General features: G+C 54.0%; 1 protein-coding gene across 1 annotated transcript in view; it reads right to left on the reverse strand.

Moving 5' to 3' along the window:
• The window catches only part of KLHL29 (kelch like family member 29), a 224,394-nt gene that overhangs the window by 13,108 nt on the left and 192,170 nt on the right, over window positions 1-19,116 (reverse strand). The window contains exon 5 of the mRNA XM_039238265.1: window positions 8,435-8,573. Within this exon, the coding sequence (XP_039094196.1) occupies window positions 8,435-8,573 (139 nt within the window). The remainder of the gene's footprint in view (window positions 1-8,434; window positions 8,574-19,116) is intronic.

Below are 19,116 nucleotides of genomic sequence, written 5' to 3' on the forward strand. Positions count from 1 at the left end.
AGGCATGGAAAGGAAGCCCTTCATGACATTGCTTTGAAACTGAGGACGAGACGAGATAGACGGACAGAATGGTTAGAGCTGGGGGGGAGGGGGAGGGGAACAACCAAGGACTTCCGCCACAGACAGCCAGCAGCCATGACCTGGGACCTGGCCCGGGGCGGGGCCCTCCTGCCACATGGAACACGGGGTCAGAGGTCAGAGTGGCCTGCATGTAGAGTGTGCATCGGGCTTGTGAACTGGGGGGAGCAGGGGAGGGACACAAATATATAAGTATGTTTATATCTGGTGTCTACAGAAATACAAAACCATTGCAAAGGTTCCTAAGGCCTGGCAGCCGCGCCCTAAAGCTGCACCTGGAAGGAAACAGATAAGATGAAGCAGAAGTAACACCACCACAGAAGTGACCAGGAGGAAAGACACCCAGAGCGTTGAGTCAGGAGGCAGGTTTCTCAGAGACGAGAGGCTTGGTGCCTCACCACGGCCACTCTGCCCGGTCCTGCTTCCTGCACAGAGCCTGGTCCTGCCCGGGGCCGGGTTCGGCCACGTGGCTGGGAAATGACCTCTGCGTTCCCCCCTCAGTCCCTCTTGAGGAGGCTGGGGTGAGACTCTTGTGACTGATCCCTCAGGTGCCCCTGTGGCTGGCAGTGGGGGTGTGGAGGCATCCGGAAGTGAGCAGGCTAGCCCCAGAGGGAGGCCGAAACCTGTGTAGGCAGGGAGCTAGAGGACCTGCGTGCGCCCGCCCCGCCACTGACAGGCGGGCCATCTTGCCTCCCTGGCCCTCGGGCTCCTCTTCTGCAAAACAAGAGGGTTGAACTGGATGAGGTCTGAAGTCCCATGCAGAGTTTATGTGACAGAGGCTGGAAAACACCTTCCCCACGAGACTCTGAAATGCCACCATGAGAGTCACATTCTCTCCAGTTAGGCCCTGGCCACCAAGGGTTTTCAAAACACCAATATGATGGGCAGGGGACAGATGCAGCTGTGATCCTGCTACACTTCCCAGGGTGCCACGCTGGGCCCTCCCCACGGAACGGCTCATCTGATGGGGCCTGGGGGTGGGGGGGCCCTGCCTCCAGGACTGGAGGGAAAGCTGCTGGCTACACCCAGGGTCTGGGCAGAGCCCCTTCTAAACCCAGAGACATACACGGTGTGTGTGACTTTTTAAGTGACTTTAACACACCAGTCCTCTGCTGTCCGGATAGATTTTCATGCTTGGGTAACTTTGTTAAGTATAAAACTAGTTCATTGTGTGATCACTTGAAACCACAGAAATCTAACATCCCAGGCCTGAGGGGCCATCTGGTCGACCTCTTACTCAGTTTTTGCTTCCTCTGCCTTCACTCCTACATGCCACTGTCCTCCTCACACCTTTCATGCTCTGCGGAGGTCCTGCTGGGCCACAGCCGGGCAGGGCATATGCGACCAAAGTGAGGCTGCTCACATTCCCCCAAGGTCCCCAAGTCACTGCCGTGTCCACCTCAGGCCAGCTCTCCTGTCCACCCAGGAGACAAGTTCCAGTTCAGTGAAGAGCTGGGGACTTCAGCTGCACACACACACACACACACACGCGCATGCACACACGCACACCGAACTGCATGTGACATGTGACCCTGGGAACCCTCAGCATCACCCTGTGGGGAGGGATGTTGGGCAGATGGAAGGTCAGGAGAGTCCACGGCCCTGAGTAATGAGTCTGATGGGGCACGCATGACTGTGCTTCTGAGAGATGCTTGTCCTGCCCAGATTCTGGGCCAGGGAGAGGGTCCCAGGGACAGGGTGGTGCCTGCATGGCCAAGGAGTACAAGGACAATGAGAGGAGGCACATGGGGTGCTGACCATGGCAGGTGCCATCCAGGCGTGGTGAGGACCACTGTCCCTATGATGCATGGCTGTACCTGCTCTGCTCCTCCAAGAGCAGGAGCCCCCGTGAGAGCCTCCTGTGGGGGGCAGGGGGCCGCTGGGCAAAGAACCTTTGGGGAATGGCCGGAGGCCCCTGGATCCAGATGCCAGATGCTGTGGGCAGAACGACCATTCTACTTGGCCATGAGGAATACTTGGGAACGTGATGGAGGCTTTGTTGGGTGCCTGAGCTGAAGACCTGCAGGAGGCGAGGCCCCAGTCCATGAGGTCTTGTGTAGCCCATCTGGACCTGCCTGTTCATATCCGCACAGGTGTTCACGGGGCCAAGGGAGGCCGTGGTCGCTTTTCATCACTGGCCATCAACCTGTCTTGGGACTAGACCTAAGTGATCCCTATGCCTCTTCCCTATAAGTAGGAATCCCGAGAGGCATTGCCTCTGATGGGTGGCTCTGGTCACCAATGGGGAGCTGTGTCCTCCACAGATGACCATTCTGTCCCTGTCCTAAACTGGCTCTTGGGGTCCAAGCATCCTGCTCCACTCAGCCACGTGGCATACTGACACCTGCTGGGCAGACCGGGTCATGACGTGGCCTTGGAGGGAGAGGGAGTCGGGCAGGAATGAGCAGTGGTAGCCTTGTCAGATTGGGCCATGGACCTAACACTGGGGGTGAGAGTGTGGGACAGGCTGGTGTTGCCCAGTCCACAGACCCAGACCCACAGGTTCTATCAGAAGACCCACACTCCCTGGGCTCTCCTTCTCCTCGGGTATGGGACACAGCCTCTGCTTGGCAGGCCTGGGTCTGCAGGTGGGCCAGGAATGCCTCATCCCAAATATGAGACCGTTTGAGATCCACCACCAGCAATTTGCCCTCCTGGACAAGAACTGCTCTCCCTAGATTCTAGGGCACTCCGTCATCTACTCCTCACACACCTCAGTGATCACATGCTTTCATTTTGCAAGCTAGAGCTGGAATAATGGGAGGTGAATGTGAGGCAGTGGTGGGTGGGGGTAGCCACGGAGCAGGTGGTGACTATGGATGGCATCCTGACCTGCTCAGGAGGATGACGCTGCTCCTCCAGGGTGACTCCTGCCCGACTGCATGCGTGGGAGCTCAGGCATGTCACCTGCTCCAGGGCACAGACATGCACACACTAGCCTCACTGCGTCCCAAGGACTTTCACATCTCTGGTAGTCCCTGGCCTACCTGTGGTGATTTGGCGATGGGGCTGACTTACATCATTCTGCTGGCCTTCAAGATCTGTGAATCACTCATCTTATTACGTGGTCTTCTGGCCACACCTCTCTGTTCCACCAGGAAAGGGGGCAGACTGCCACCCACAAATGCCCAACCTCACAGGGAAGGAGGGGAAAGCCAGCATATGGCTTGACTATTGTGTTCAAGTCTGTTGGGCTCCCCTACATCTAGACTCTATGCCACTCAATTAGGCAGTTCCCTTTAGCTTCCCCTGGAGAGAAAGATGGAGAAGCTCAGAGCCTGTACACGGGGCTTGTGAAAATCACCTTGGACGAATCAATGTGTCCATCTATTTTCATTTAATATGAAAAGAGAATACAGTTCGAATGAGTCATAGGCTCCAACAGACTTTGTGAGATGAGGGATTCAGTTAGAAGGCAGAGTGCCAGGTCTCTGTCCCATTTGGTATGATGAGGGGGCAGGCTTCTCTGGGGCTTGATGTTTTCTCGCACACCCAGGCTCGTGTTTGGAAGTACTGACAGGGAGGGCATTCCCTCTGCTATATCTATGCCTCTTTGTCCTCTATGCTGAGGCCCGCCGCCTGTCAGGCCAGGGGGTGCAGCCAATGCCTCCCGTGGCACCAATCGGCCCTGAGGGCTCCTCGGCTCCTGGGGATAAGTGTGGGGACTTCTTTGTAAGGCTCCCCAAAAAGTCCAGGGCAGATCCAGGTCCTGCTCAGCGGGACTGAGAAGTGAAGATCGCACCCGCAGAGCCCCACTAGCCTCAGTCAGCTCAAAGTTCCTGAAGCCTGGGGCTCAGCCCATTCAATCCTGCTGGGGTCCCCCTCCAGCCTGGGTGCAGGACAGGCGTGGTGGCTGCCCCGCACTCTGTCCCTCACATTATCCAAGGGCAAAGCCCTCTTCCTGCCGCGTGCTCACCCTTGAGTGTTGCAGGGACTCAGATGCAGCAACACAGGGATGGGGGGCCAGGCGCAGGGTTCTTGGCCAAGGCTTTGCTTTGAGCTTCACCATAGCCCCCCGGAGTGTCCTACAGGACCCCTCACTCTAGAGGATACGGCCTCTCCTGGGATGGGGGCAAGCGTCTGCAACTTAGGTTCCTATTTTAGGCGTGGATTGTGTCTTATCTTGGGCAGGTCTGGCTGGCGTCCAGTTTATAAGTGTTTCTAACACACACACACACACACACACACACACACACACACTGCATTCTCTTTCCTTGCCTGTCTACACAGTCAACCCTAAGTTTCACTTTCTTTCCTTATAGACTTCATGCACAAATAAAGGCTACATTTTTGTTCTTCTCCGGGTTAGCAAACGGGTGGTAAGATCATAAGCTTTGCAGTCAGACCTCAATTCCAATCCCAGACCTACTTGGTTACTTAAATTCTCTGGGCCTCAGTTTTTTTCCATCTGTAAAATGGGGATGCTAATGACAGTACCTGCTTCTCAGGATTAGTGGGAGGATTTTCAGGATGACGTTAGACATTTCTACAGGTCTCCTTCTGGGCTGGGTCTTGCCCTCATCAGAGGAAAAAGGCAAGAGTTTGAAACTCACTAAGGGAAGACTAATGGAAAGAAGCCGCTGCAGCCACACTAAAATGTACGTGCACATGTGTGGAAAGAACACATGGACAAAGAGTGGGGGTCGGCCTGGGACCTGGAGAATGGGGGCTCCAGGCAGGACCTGTGTCTGGTGCCGGGGTCATGGGCAGCTGAGCTGGTCAGGAGAGGACACTGAGACCCAGCTCTCCCGCTCACTGATAGTCGTCCTCATGAAACACAGATGTGACCTGACACCTCCGGGCTTACAGCAAAGCCTTGCGAGCCGGCTCCGCCTCCCGCGCTGGCCTCACTCTCTCCATGCCCACCTTGCACCTGACCCTGCAGACACCGAATTACTTGCAGCGCCCTGCCGCTACCCCCTGTCCTGAGGCCATGCACTTGCTGTCCTCTGCCGCCAGTGGCTCTGTCCTACTCACCAGCCCGGCCAGTTCCCATTCTTTGTTTAAAATCTACACCAGATGCCACCGCTCCCTAGGGGCTGTCCCAGAACGCCTCTTCTTCCACAGTTAGGTGCTTTGCCTGTGATCGCTAAACCCCATTTGTGTGCTCAGTCTGCTCTCCCATTCATCCTTCTTTACAGTTTCCCTCGGCAGGCTGTGGGCCTCCTTGGGGCAGAGACTCGTCTCATCTGGTGTCTCTGGCTGGACCTGGCACTCAGGAGTGGCTCCTGCTTGTTAGCTGAGTGAAAAGTACTGAGTGACTTGGTTTCCCTAGGTCTGTCCTGTGACCCCAGGTGAGGGTGTCCACACTGGGGTCGTGGCTGGGGTTGGGACGGTGTCCTTGCTGGGGCTGGAGTGGTGAACATGTTACTGGCCACAGGATGGAGGTGGAAAGGAGTTCAGCCTGAGCCTCTGGGTCTGCGGCTCCTGGTGCAGCCACCTGTCCCTGAAAGTGCTCACTGAGACCCTCATGAAGGTGAGGAACCGGGATACCGTGTTCCATGCACAGGCTGTGCCCATGCCCTCTGGCTCTGTAGTGCAGCTGCCTGGTCAGGCTCAGTGGGCAGGGCCCCATCTCTCTGGCTGAGCCATTCCAGCCTCTATGCACTAAGTCTCCAGGATCACAGACTGAAATGGCATGGTGACAACATCAGCTGTTCCCTGACCGCTCAGAGTGTGAACTTCTCCAGAATTTTACATGGCCAGAAAGGAAATCACCTTTCCGTAGAGAGTCTATATTCCTCCCCTTGGGAGGACGCTGTTTGCAGCTATGGGCAGAAATGGTGATGTGCACCAAGGTCAAGTGGAGGGAAGTAAAATTTGAAATGGCTGCAAATTAGCATTGTGACCTTCAACCACAGGGGGTCTCTGGGCTGGGCTTTGGCCTCCCCTTCTCTCTGGGTGACCTCCTGTATGCTGAAGTCTCCCCCCTCCCTGGATGTCCTCCTGTATGCTGAAGTCTCCCCCCTCCCTGGATGTCCTCCTGTATGCTGAAGTCTCCCCCCTCCCTGGGTGACCTCTTGTTTGCTGAAGGAGTCTCCCCAGGCCTCAACCTCTCTGGGTTCAGACCCATCTATCTGGCTGCCTACCAGGTGTGTCTACTTGGACAACCTTCAGCTGTTCAATTCATTACCTTCTTCGCTCTGCCCTGACATTGGTCCGAGGACCCACCTTCCACCCTGTGATCTCACTATTCACACGTCCTAGGGCTTACACAGGGGAAGCCTTTGCAGGCCTTGCCGTGCCCATCCCCTTCCTGCTACTCTGGGACATCAGAGCTGGAAGGAAACCTGGATGTCATTTGAACCAACCTCCTGTTTTACAGATGAGAAATCTCGAGGCTTGAGAGAGAGGACATGACTTGCCTGGGGTCATAGGACAAGTGGCAGAGTCAGGCGTAGAACCCAGGTCTCCTAGCTCCCAGTGGGGTGCCCTCTCTCTTCCAGTGACTGCTTCTTAGCTCTAGCGCCCATCATTTCCACTTAGGGTCACTGAGGCACATCCTACAGTTCTTTTATCTTCAGGTGGGCAGCCCCTTCCCACTGCTCCTGATGACCCCCACATCCTCAGACCAAGCTCAGGGCCCTAGCCCCAGGGATCAGGGCTTGCCTGCCCATCTCATCCCAGCTCACACACATCTCTGGGAAGGCTATGTTCCCCTCCACATTGCTTATGACAGTCTCTCTCCCAGCTTTTCATTCCAGGCAACCCATCCTTTGTCTGGAGCATTCTAGAACATCCTAGAACATTCCTTGTATTCCAGACCATTCCAAGCAACCCACCCCTTGCCTGGAATGTTCTTCCTCTTTCTTTTTTGGCCTAAGAAGCATTCACTACTTTGGGTTCCCACCTAGTGGTGTCCTCTGCTCTGCTGTGTACAAGTTTGGCTTTGCATGTAAGGTCTCTGAAGACATTCAAATGGCTCCTGTGCTCCTCTTGCCCACATCATCCTAGCCCAGTGCTGGGCCATCACTTAGTACCAACCTGCCCCTGCATCCTGCCCGCTCTGTGCTCTCCAGCTGGTCTGTAGCAGGGACCAAGGCCCTAGGATGCTGGTCACTGCCAGTATCAGAATTTGCCAAGAATGGCAGCACAAAGACCTCCCTTGGCCTGAAGAAGCCACTGAACATGCCCCTTTATCCCAGAGCTCATGCCCCTGACCCCTGTGCTTGGACATTGGGAACCCAAGCACCGGGGGGCGGGAGACCCAAGCTGTCCATGAGACTGGAAGTCACAAAGAGCCTGCCCCGTCCTGCATGGCTGGGGCCAGTGCGGCTGGGCGGGGCCTGCAGGCCGGGCAGCTCAGCTCTAAGTGAAAGGACACAACAGATTGGAAAGGAGGTGCCAGCCAGTGTGCCATCCTGAAACAAAACACAGTCACTCTGGGGTTAGTTGGCAAGTCCAAACACAGCATTGGGAAGCAAGCAGAGGTCCTGTCCTCTCACTCTGAGCCCAGTCCCGGCTCAGCGTCCGCCCCGGAGAGGCTGCAAGGCAAAATGAGCAGCGGCATTAATCTGCTGATGGGTGAGAGAAACAGGAGCGTTACCCTGGGCCGGCCCCCTCGGCTGCTCTCCCTCACTAAGGAGCTAGAAGGTGGCCCCTGACTTCTTTGCGAGGGTATGAAGCAGACAAATTAAAAAATCAACATAATGGAAGAAAAAAAATAAAGATGCTCATGCACCATTAAAACTCATTCAGGTAAGAAGAGCCGGGGCAGAGGGCGGAGGGGAGGGGAGCAAAGGCTGAGCGAGACCGTGTTTAGGACACACCTGGTCTGTGCTCAGACAACGCCGGTTTAGGCTCAGTGTGCAAGTATCGAGGCATGCAGCGTGAAGGAGGATGTGGCTACAAGTCTCCTCTCCCCGACTCGCGCTGTGGAAAACGGCACCTTGGGCACCTTGTGCTCCTCAGCAGGGGACAGTCTGGTCGATGTGCTTTCCTGGCGTTAAGTTCACTATCGACAGCAGCGATGACGGTGCCTGGGACCCCGTGCTCAACCAGTGGGGAGAGTGTGCAGTGGTCCCTTAAAGTGGAGTCTATAGTCCTCCTAATCTCAGGGAGGGCTTGTGAGCCACTGAGAACTCGGGATCCTCAGGGCAGGGCTAGGGTGTTGACTACTGCTGGCCGAGGCTCCCTGGTGCCCAGCAAAGCTGCATGGGGCTGGCTGGGGGCAGTGGCTGCTCTGAGGCTGTGTGTGAGAGGGCACTCGGGAGGAGGGAGAGGAGGGGGAGAGATGGCTACTGGCTCTGTGACAGGGAGTCACGCTTCAGGAACCTGCAAGAGAGGGGAGGAGAAAAGCGACACAAAAGCGTCCTACAAAGGAACAGACCCGACCACAGCTGGAAGGAAGGCAAACCTTTGAATCAGGTCCTTGAAATACAAGCTGCAGGAAGCTAGAACATTTTGGTGGACTTCAAACTCTCTGCCTTCAACAACAATTTTCAGGTCTGTAAACGCTTTCGCTCTGCGCTGCTGGTTCAATTCCTTCAACATTTCTGCAGAACAGAGAAGACAGACAGGGCCAGGTTCCCATTAAGAGTTTTTTTTTTAATTAAAATTTTTTCTTTCAAGAAGTAGAGAAATAGGAAAATACTTGATACTGTTTCTTGGCAAGACTGGCTCAACACTGACAGTCAAAAGAAGTCACAAACAATGCGTAAACAAGCAGCGATTGGGAGGGGGCTCCATAACCAAAGGAATAACGACTTTCAAAAGCAAAGGAAAAAAAAAAGAAAACAAAACAGAAAAATAAATAAAAACAAAGCAAAACAATACCATACACACACACACAAAAAATCAAACCCAGAAATTGAAAGGCTGGGGGAAAAGATTCCCATACTGACAATTGGAAACAGAGAATACATTATCACAGACAACTAAAAACTATTATAAAAACTACAGAAAGAGTTCTCCAAATGCCAATGAGTGCTGATGTGTTTGATACCAAGTAAAGCATGGCATTGTGATGTAAGATGGGCTGGATATGGTTCAAAGGAATAAAAACCACAAAACCTGCAAAAACAGCGTCCCTTATGTTAAACACTCAAGTCAAGGCATAGGGTGAGCTTCTTAGAGGGGGGCCCCAAGGAAGGAGGGATGGAGCGGGGGCCTGGAGAGTACTTCCTTCTATTGCACACTTCCGGAACTGTTGGGAAGGCCAGCAAGAGGTAGGACCTGTGTGCATTGCCTTCCATTTCCTGGGCCATTCTCTCAGGAACCTCTCCCCCCCCCCCCCCCCACTCAGCTGGGGCTTCAGCGTGGGAGAGCCTGGCTTGCCACCCCCGCAGGTCCCAGGAAGTGGCCTCTGGGGCCTTCCCACCCTGAAGCACACCTACCTTTGCCTGGTGTCTTGGCCACCTGGGGTAGGCTCAGAGTGTCCCAGGCCTGTGGGCTCCAAACCCGGGGGTGTCTCCTAGCCCCACCTCAAGGCTTGGAAGGGGGGGAAGGAGGAGAGCCCGACGGCTACCCTGATTAGTTTATAGGAACTCTTTCACTTGCAAAAGTTAGGACCTGCAGATGACCAAGGTTCCCACTGGCCTGGCCTGTCCACCCCCTGGGCCCCTAGTTGCTGGTTGCTGGACATCAGAGGCCCAGATTCTTGGGCCAGAGTGACACAGACACTTGTCAGGCAGGGTTATGTCCTTTGGCAGATGGAGAGCAGAGGGCGGTCTGTCAGAGGTCTGATTCCAAGCCCCCTACCATCACCCTGAGCCCTCCAGGCCTGTGCTCCCCCTGGCTGGTGTTCTGGAAGTACCTTCCCGCCTGCCCTGCCACAGACTGACTGGTCATCTCTGTCCACATGGACCAGCAATGGCTGTCTGTCGAGATGCCCTCCTGAGCCCGGCTCTGTCCCTGACACCTGTACGTCCTGAGAGAAGCCTCTGTCTCTATGTCTGCAAAATGGGGACAGAGACTCCCACTCTTCCCCCAGAGCCTGGGGCTCTGAAAATCCCTGAGCCTGAGCTCAGGGGCATGTGGGCCTTGACGTCAGGCAGGCCCTTCTTTGCAAGGACATACGGTTCTGCAAGTCTCCGGTTCTGCTGAAGCCAAAGCAGACGGTGAGAAAGGGGGTCTTAAGTTGTGTGGGCAATGCCGACTCACTGACCACCACCAACCCTGCATCAGGCTGAGCTGCAGGGCACCTGCACGGCTGTGTGTGTGTGTGGGGGGGGGCGGGGGGGCTCTGGCTGGGGCTTCTGGAAGGCTCCCATGGGAGTGCTCAGACCTGGACAAGGGCCTGAAGCAGGGCCCGAAGCACTAGGTGGAGGGTGTGGAGGGCGCCTGTGGGGGCAGATCGGGAACAACGGGATGCAGTGGGTCGGCAGGTGGAGTGAGACCTCAAGAACCTTGTGAGGGGCTCCAGCTCAGTCTTGTAGGCACCAGGGAGCCATGGCATTCTGTTCAGGGGAGGGACAGGCCTGGGTGCCAGACAAATCATTCTGGCAGCTACGTTAGAGGCCGACAGGGAGTAACGGTTGAGGCCGGAGGCAGGTGGGGGATGGGAAAGCCTCAGCCAGGCCTGGGGGGAACCTGAACTCTGCCTCCTATCAGCTGTGTGACCTTGGGAATGTGTGCCCAAAGCCTCAGTTTCTTCCTTTGTTGACAGTTAAATGAGCTCATGGTAAGCTGTTAGCTGTGGGCCTGGCCCGTAGTAAATGCCCAATGGCAGGCAGGCACGATGTCATTGCTGACGGCGGTGATTGCTCCATGATCTAAGAGAGAAGTGACAAAGGCCTGAACTACAGTGGAGGCAGAAGGACAAAGAAAGACCAGTATTTAGGCTGTGAAACCTCGGAGGTCAGTGCTGGAGGGAATGTGGAGGTGGCCAGCAGGAGGGCCACTTCCAGGCTTCTGTAGGGACATCAGGAAGGGAGGGGACGGGGACTTCAGTTTGGGGATGGGGTGAGGGCCTATGTGACACGTTGGGGAAAGGTGCAGGCGGCGAGGCTGTGGAACCCACAGCCTGAGCACGTTGCTCGGTCAAGGACACGACACGGAGGAGCCTGCCGGGTCGGGCTGGCCCGAGGCTGAACTGCTTGCCATGTTCACACATCAGCTCCAAAAAGAGCCACCAACTGAATTCATTCCTGAAACATGAGCCAGGTGGGTGATGTCACATTTTTGAGTGAAGTCGTGTGGGGGTTAGAGAGTTCTGGGCTGGATTTCTGGGTCCTGTTTCTCCTTCCAGCTTTGCACTAATTGGCTCTGTGACCCTGGGCGCGTTGCCCCAGCTTTCGATGCTCAGTCCCCTCAAGCACCGAGAAGCACCTGCTGTTGCCTCCCAGTTGTCGTGCTGCTGTGAGTGACGGATGCAGCCGAGCGCCTGCTGAGTTAACCATGCCAAGGGGGTCAGGAAAACACAGTGGTTACAAAATACCACGCCTCCTGGGCCCTGAGCATTCTGATTGTTTTTGAAAGATCTGACTTCAAACCAAGGTCCCAGCAACGATGAAGCATGCAGCCGCGGTCCCAGCCGCGGCAGGTACCACCTGCCGCCCCTGGGAAATCCTGGCTGGATCTGGGAGGTGCTCAGAGATCCAGGTCACCATCGAAATGCAAGCGCTTTCTACTCTCACTTTGAGGAAATCTGGATTTAATAGCTGGGCAGGATTACTCAGTTTCGGAAAAATTTTTCAATTTATGAAAGTGCTCACCAGGGGTTCCTTTTCACAGCGGGGGCCCCAAGTGCATTCAAAGTATTGATCAGACAGTGTGCGCTTATTGCTGCCGGCTGAGGGCCCAGCCAGAGAGACGATGTTTTGGGACATCATGACCCAGGATCCATGGGAGGAAGCCAGCACTGGCTCCAGGCACAAGCTGCTCTCCCGCCTACCCCCTGCCTCGGCCAAGGACAACCACTTAATGTATGAAGGGCTTGGAAGAATGTGGGGTCCTGGGGAAGCTTTCCAACCAGCCACGCTGTGCCCAGTTTGGACAGTTTGTGGGTATCGGGATAGAGCTTGGCAGGGGCTGGGCCTTTGGGGTAGGCCCTACAGCATCCCAGCACCCTGCAGAATCTGGCTGCCTCAAGCTTGTGGAGGAGGGGAAGTCCTGACCTCAGGTCCTTCCTTGTTGGCCGACATCAGCAAACTGTTTTCTGGTCTCCTGGATTTTGGGTGGGATGTCCCAGCTGTGCCTGCAGGACTCCACGCGCTTCCCTGGACACATAGTGGCTGCCCTGTGCCCTTGGCCTTGGCCTCTCAGTAGGGAACTCCTTACTGCTCAGACTGCTGGGCAGAAAGCACAGGCCCAGGGGGCACTGAATCTTCCCGCTGATGCCTCTCCTCTCCACCCTACCTCTGTCACTGCCTAGAAATCTCTGCTCTTGATTCCCTCCCAGCCGCAGGAACACCTGGGCCATGTCTGAGCCACTGCCCTCTTTCACCTGGGTCAGGGCAGCAGCCCACATAGACACCTGGCTGTTGCAGGCCCTCAGCCATCTCTACTCAGCAACCTGGCCATCCATCCCGGCTTAAATAAACCCTTCAAGGCTGTCTGTGATGTGGCCCACCTCCCCAACTCCTCACTGAAGCTTCCTTGTACCCCTGGCATGTCCCCTGCCAGCCTTCACCCTTCCTGCTGCCCTCTGCCCCAATCTCTCGTCCTCCCTTCTTCTTCTGGCTAATGACCATTTTGACCTGTAATACCAGTTAAGGTGTTACTGTGTCCCAGGTGTCTGCCTCTTTCCCCTCCTTCCACATCTCTCTGCCCTCTGCCCTCTGCCCTCCTCCATGCTCCCATAGCATCCAGTGCTTACTTCTTTAGAGCATGCTATACGTTGTAATTATTTATTTACATGTATGTCTCCTGCACTAGACAGTTATTTATATTTTTATCTTCAACGCTTATCACAGGGCCTGGCATATATACAGCTGGTGGGGTAGATGGCAAATTCTTTGCCTCCCCTCCCATCAAGGGGTGGAGTTCATTTCCCCACCGTCTGAATTTTGACGGGCCTTATGACTTGCTTTGACCACAGAATGTGGTTGCAAGGACAGTATGTGAGCATGAGCCACCGCCTCAAAAAATTTTGCCTGCTTTTGCTCACTCTCTTGGGACCCCTGCCACTACCACATGAACCAGCCTGAATGAGTCTTTTGGAGGATAAAAGGCCTTGTGGAGCAGAAAGGAGCCCACCAAAATCAGCTGAGCCTGACCTAGATCAGCTGCACCCAGCCCAAACTGCAGACCAGAATCATAATCTAAATCAGCAGTTGTTTTAAGCTACTAAATCTTAGAACTGTTTGTTACACAGCAGAACCAGCTGATAGAGAAAGCATGAATAAATGATGGAGCTCAAGTGCTCATAAAACTTCTGTGTCAGTTTCTCCTCTACTGGTAGAATTTGAAGCTAATTTTTTTTTTAATTGCAGTAAATTTAACAATGTAACTATTCTAAGTGTACAGGTCAGTAGTGTTAAATACATTTATGGTGCTGAGCAGTCAATCTCCAAAATGGTTCATCTTGCAAAACTGCAACTCTATACCTAGTAAACAAGTTCCCATGGCCCTCTTCCCCAGCTCTTGGTAGTGGCCATGCTACTTTCTGTCTCTATGAATTTGACTACTCTAAGTACCTCATTTAAGTGGACTCATGCAGTATTTGTCTTTTTGTGGCTAGCTTATTTAACTTTGTATAATATCCTCAAGGTTCATCCACGTTGTAGCATGTGTCAGAATTTCCTTCCTTTTTAAAGCTGAGTGCAATTCTGTTATATGTATGTACCACAGTTTGTTTATCTATTCATTTGTCACTGGACACTTGGGTGGCTTCCACTTTTTGGTTACTGTGAACAGTGCTTCTATGAGGCTAATTCTTTAAAAAATTTTTTTTAACATTTATTTATTTTTGAAAGACAGAGAGACAGAGAAAGAGCAGGGGAGGGGCAGAGAGAGATGGGGACACAGAATCTGAAGCAGGCTCCAGGCTCTGAACTGTCAGCACAGAGCCTAACGCGGGGCTCAAACTCACGAGCCACGAGATCATGACCTGAGCCGAAGTTGGCCACTTGCTTAACTGACTGAGCCACCCAGGCGCCCCCTGTGAGGTTAATTCTAAATACCAGAATTTAGACGGACATCTCTAAATACCCCGTCTCAAAGCCCATTGTAAGTGGTGGGGTAAACTGGCTCTGTGGACCCGGCGGCAAGTGGCAACCAAGAGAAAGGGGACCCTGGGGAAGGCTGGCCTGGACCCGAAGCTTTGTTTAGAGAAGAGGGAGGCCCAAACAGGACCGAGTCCAGAGATGACATCGCAGCCAAGCTTCTGCATATTTTTCACCAAACGGCACGAGTTATTTGTCAGAGACTAATGGGTTCATTCCAGCTGGACTAGAAGGGCTGTCTGAGGTGGTAATAAAGAGGAAGAGATGTCAAATATTAAAAGGCAACGCATTTCAGTGCTTTGCAGCAGAGAAGTCCATTAAATCAGAGCCCCGAGAAAGGTTGTGCAGCCAAATAATTTTTTTCAGAGCTCAAGAAAGAAGCCAGCTAGGTGATAAATGCTCCTGATTCCAATGGTATTTATGACACATATTTGATAAAGGACTTGAAAAAATTATAAACTCAGAGCAGTTCTGAAATATACTGAGAAAGCCCAGCAAAAATTGTCATGCATGCCCAGAGGATAATCCATCCAGGAGCAGGGGAGCCCCAAATGTGCAGATACTGTGGGGCAAGTGGTGGCTTTACACAAACAGAGCTTCCCATCGCTGCTGCCCAGCTGGGCCACAGCCAGTCAGCGACAGGCTCCCAAGATGAACGCTGCCCTTCTTCCTCCCTCATTCCCTGACTGATCACATATACACATCTCCTTCTCCAAAGAACAGCTCAGGATCAACCTTGAGGGCCAGCTCGGCTCCAGCTTCTTGGACAGGATAAAACCACCTGCAGAATGCACACCCAGCCCAAGTTGGAGGGGCTTTCCTCTACTGGGGAGTCACACCAGCCCCAGCCCAGGACCTGACAGCCTTATGTATAGGCGAGCCCTCCCTGGAAATGGGGTCTTCTAGAGAAGAGAAGTGTGAAAGACTCAGACTTCTTGCCTGACCAAGAGTTATAGTGAGGAGACCTTCTGGTTATCCTGTTGTCCAAATGGAAATTCCTGCCATTTATCAGAAAGGGGTAAAGTCCTAAGGACAGTCACCACCTCTCACCAGCCTGCCTTTTCCAAGTTGTCCAACACTGGGTGACAAGACCTATTTCTCAAGCAGTGAAATTTGGCATGGAGGGGCCTTTCTGTCCCTACAGACCCTGCCTCAGGGCTATGCACTAGAGGGTGCCTGATATGCATTTGTTGGGCAGAACTGAGAGTTACCTTCCAGTTGGAGCATTCTCAGGCCCTCCAAGATGTCATAAACGTCATTTAAATTATTCTCCTTTAAAAAAATTCCCATAAAACTGCACCATTGAGGACAGACCCCTGGCTGAGCAGGGAAGGCCAATTGGCAAACCCTGAGGCTGCAGTTGGAGGAAGTGCCCTAGCCAGGTGTTAGTCCTTCCTGCCCCCAGAAAAGTAGCCTTCGCCCGGCTCCTGCTTTGAGGATGAAGGCCGAGGGGATGATGGGAATACTTTGGACAGGAAGAACGTGTCATAGGGGGTCAGGGCTGAGAGACCTCAGAAGAATTCCGGGCTTCGGAGAGTTGGATGAGAAATGAGGTCAAGACCACTGTTCAAAGAGCTCTGCAGGAGCTGGGACTCTAGGTTGATGTGCTAGAGCTGGGAAGGGGGAATGTGAAGTTTTAAGCATCCAGGCAAAAAGAGTCAGGACCCTGAAGAGCTTCATAGGGACCAGAATCCTGAAGGTGGGGTTTGCAAGTGCCAGGGAGGCCATAGCAGATGGGCTAGGAGAAGCCAGGAGGTCAGGGGTTAGAAGGGAAGGTGGCTATATAGTCCCTCTGTGAGGCAGAAGCCCCTTACAGCAGCTAGAAGTTGGCACCAGGGAGGTGGGTGTCCTGCGGGACCTTGGTTCTCAGGACCAGGGGAAGATGAGACTCGTGTCTGCTCCCAGGGAGAGAGTTGAGTCTGTTGTCTGAGATGGGGAAGGGGAGCTTACTCCCCCACCCCGTGCTCTCATAATGCATTGTGCCTCTGTGAAACCATGGTCTGCTTATAGCATATTTAGAGACACTGCTTCTTTTCCATTGGAGGGTGGATTTGTGGAATGCGGGGGATGGCTCTTGGCTAGAAAGACTAGAGTCCAGAGGTCAGGGCAGATAGTTGGGCCAAGTGAGAGAACCATGTTCAGCACCTTGGAGAGCTCCAAGTGCCCGGGGTCAGGGCAGAAAGTGGAAAGGGCGCTAGAGAGTTTGAGGGTTCTCTGAAGCAGGCAATTAAGTCCATAGCTGAATAAGTCTGAGGCATGGACATCCCCTCTCAGAGGCAGACACTGGGAGCTTCTGTGTCTGTCTGGCCCGCTCATTTACTCATTCAACAGGCGGGCTGGGCATGGGGGTGGGGGTGGGGTGCCAGGCATGTGAATGGAGATGACCACAGACCCCATGATGAGCTTACAGTTTAACAGGGGATGCACTAAATGACTGTGATGCCAAGTGAGGGGAATTTTATGGGGCGAGCACTGGTAGAGGAAGCTCAGAGGAGGGACTGCTGGCTGGCTTGGTGGAACTCAGGGAGGCTTGGGTGTGTGGGGGGGTGGCCTTTAAGAAAACACTGGAAAGACGTGTAGCAGCTCACTAGGTGGTCTGGAGGGGCAAGGTGTGAGCCACATGCATATGTGTGTGTGTGTGTCTGAGTGCACGGTGTATGTAAGCATGTGGGCACGAACATATGATTATGTGAACAAGCATGTATGTGTATGTATGAGTGTGTGTGTGTGCATGTGTGTGTGTATGTGTGTGGTATAAGAGGCAGGCCCACAGTAGACTGTGAAAGAAACAAACCCACTGTGGTCGGTAACTCACAGGAGACTGGGGGCCATTCGTGAATTTTATGAGATAGGATGAGAGAGTCAGGTTCGTCCCTTACACTCAAAAAGTCTGCTCAGAGTCAACCACCAGTGACCTCACCCCCACCCCACCCCCAACTCTGCCCCCACCCTGGCCTTTCTATATCATCAGGCCCTTCATTTCTGCTGTTCCAACCTATCCTGATGCCCCTCTTCTGAATTTACAAGACATAGGGCGCTGGGCCAGGAGCTGGGGTGGAGAAGGGAGGTGAAGAGGAGTCTGGGCAATAGATGAGTGAATTAGTCCCTGTCCCAGGGGATGGTGCAGCTCAGTGGGGACACAGGTGCTATATAAATGGGCAGTGGCAGTCCTGAAGGCCTTCTGAGGAGGGGGAGATTAGTGGACTGGGGAGGGAGGGGCCAGCTGTGATGACCAGAAAGTGCAGGGGGTGTTGCGTCACCACTAAGCTATGTCACTGGTGGAGAACTAAATGCACGTAACAAAGGGTATTAGTCTTAATTTACTAGTTCATAGTCTAATACACATTTACATTTACCTACTATGTGTCAGGACCCGGACTATGAATGAGACCAGCCCATCCTCAAATTGCTCACAGTCTGATGGGGGAGGTAGATGCTGCAGTGGACAAAGGTCATTTTGGCTGCTTGGCACTGGAGTCCCCTTCTGTTGGGGAGAACCCCAAGATGTGCAGGGAGCTGGGCACTGTGTAGGCAGCTTCCTGGCAGCTGGTATGTAGATATGAGACCTGGGCACAGCCCGTCTGATGCTCACGCCTGGACCGTGAAGTTCCCGTGTGGAGCACAGAGCTGGCCAGCGGTGACTATGGTGGCTGTGGTGAACTGGGGGGGCTGATGAGCGCAGCGGTGCTTGAGCTGCTGGGGTGAGGGAGACAGTGCCAGTGCAAGGTCCCAAGCACACTGATCCTGGGACAGATCTGCCGGCGCAGCCCCAATTCCCAGCCTCAGATAAATGCCTGTGCCATTCAGTTCTCAGAGCTGTGGTGTGTGGTTGGTGTCTCAGCACCCTGAGTAGCATGGACACGGACTGCATCTGTGTTACACCGTGTCATATGCAGGGTGACAGATGTTTCTTGTAGCAGAGCCTGCTTGGGGCACTGGGGGGGGAGCACAGAGTGAGAGTGGAGGAGGGAAGGCCCGCAGGGACAGGGAACTTGGCGTGGTCTTGGGAAGTGAGTGGGACTCATCAAAGGTGGACAGGAGGACATTTTGTTAGCAGTCTGCCTGGGCGGAGGCCCAAGGTGCACATCAGCACGCTGCAGGGGCGCTGGGCGGTAGAGTACAGCTGGAGTCGGGGTGGGGGGCAGAGCTGAGGCTGGAGTGCGGGCAGAGGCCCCCTAGACAGGCTAGAGGTTGCAGGCCTGGGAGGAAAATTCAGAAAAGTCACCCAGGTCACCTGGGGGATAAAGGGGTGGGATGGATGGAGAGCAAATGTCTGGAGAGAGAGACCTGCCACGAGGGGTTGCTGCTGTGAGCAGTGAGGGTGGAGCCTGGCCTTTAGCCTGGAAAGTCCATGTAGAGCTGGGGTGGAGGGAGGAATTTTCTACGCACTGTCCTTGTCTTCTGCCCCCCACCCCCCCTGCAGCCGGCCTCCCGCTTGGCCCAGGGCAAGGCATTCAGGAACCAGGTGCAGGTTGCTGCCTCTCCCCTGCAGCATCGTGGATGTGCCCCTCAAACTGATGGGCCCCCAGGCTTGGCCTCACAGGCTGTGAGAACAGAGGCCCTTCTCTGATGAGAAGCCACCAGCCTGTGGTCTATCCTTGGCTGTTACCATTTTACAGCTTTCTATTTTACCACTCACTATTTTAGGGGCAAGACGTCAGATTCCCAATACATACGCGAATCTGGCTGGCCCCTGCCAGAGAGCTGAATAAAGACATGGGCTGAATGGAGCAGTGCTGCATGTGCCCCCAGACAGGTACAAACTCTAGATATTTTTGCTTAGAAGACAGAGCTCAGCTAAGGCACCTGGGGAACCAACAGTCACCACCATACCCAGGACAGCCCAGCCCCCCAGAAAATGGGGCTCTCGGTGCCGAGCCTGAAAACTCATCATCACACATATCTGGTTCCTTCATCTGGGGCAAAAGTGGAG

The sequence above is a fragment of the Hyaena hyaena genome, unplaced genomic scaffold, assembly GCF_003009895.1.
Source record: "Hyaena hyaena isolate Hyena2069 unplaced genomic scaffold, ASM300989v1 scaffold_138, whole genome shotgun sequence".
NCBI classification, from domain to species: Eukaryota; Metazoa; Chordata; class Mammalia; order Carnivora; family Hyaenidae; genus Hyaena; species Hyaena hyaena.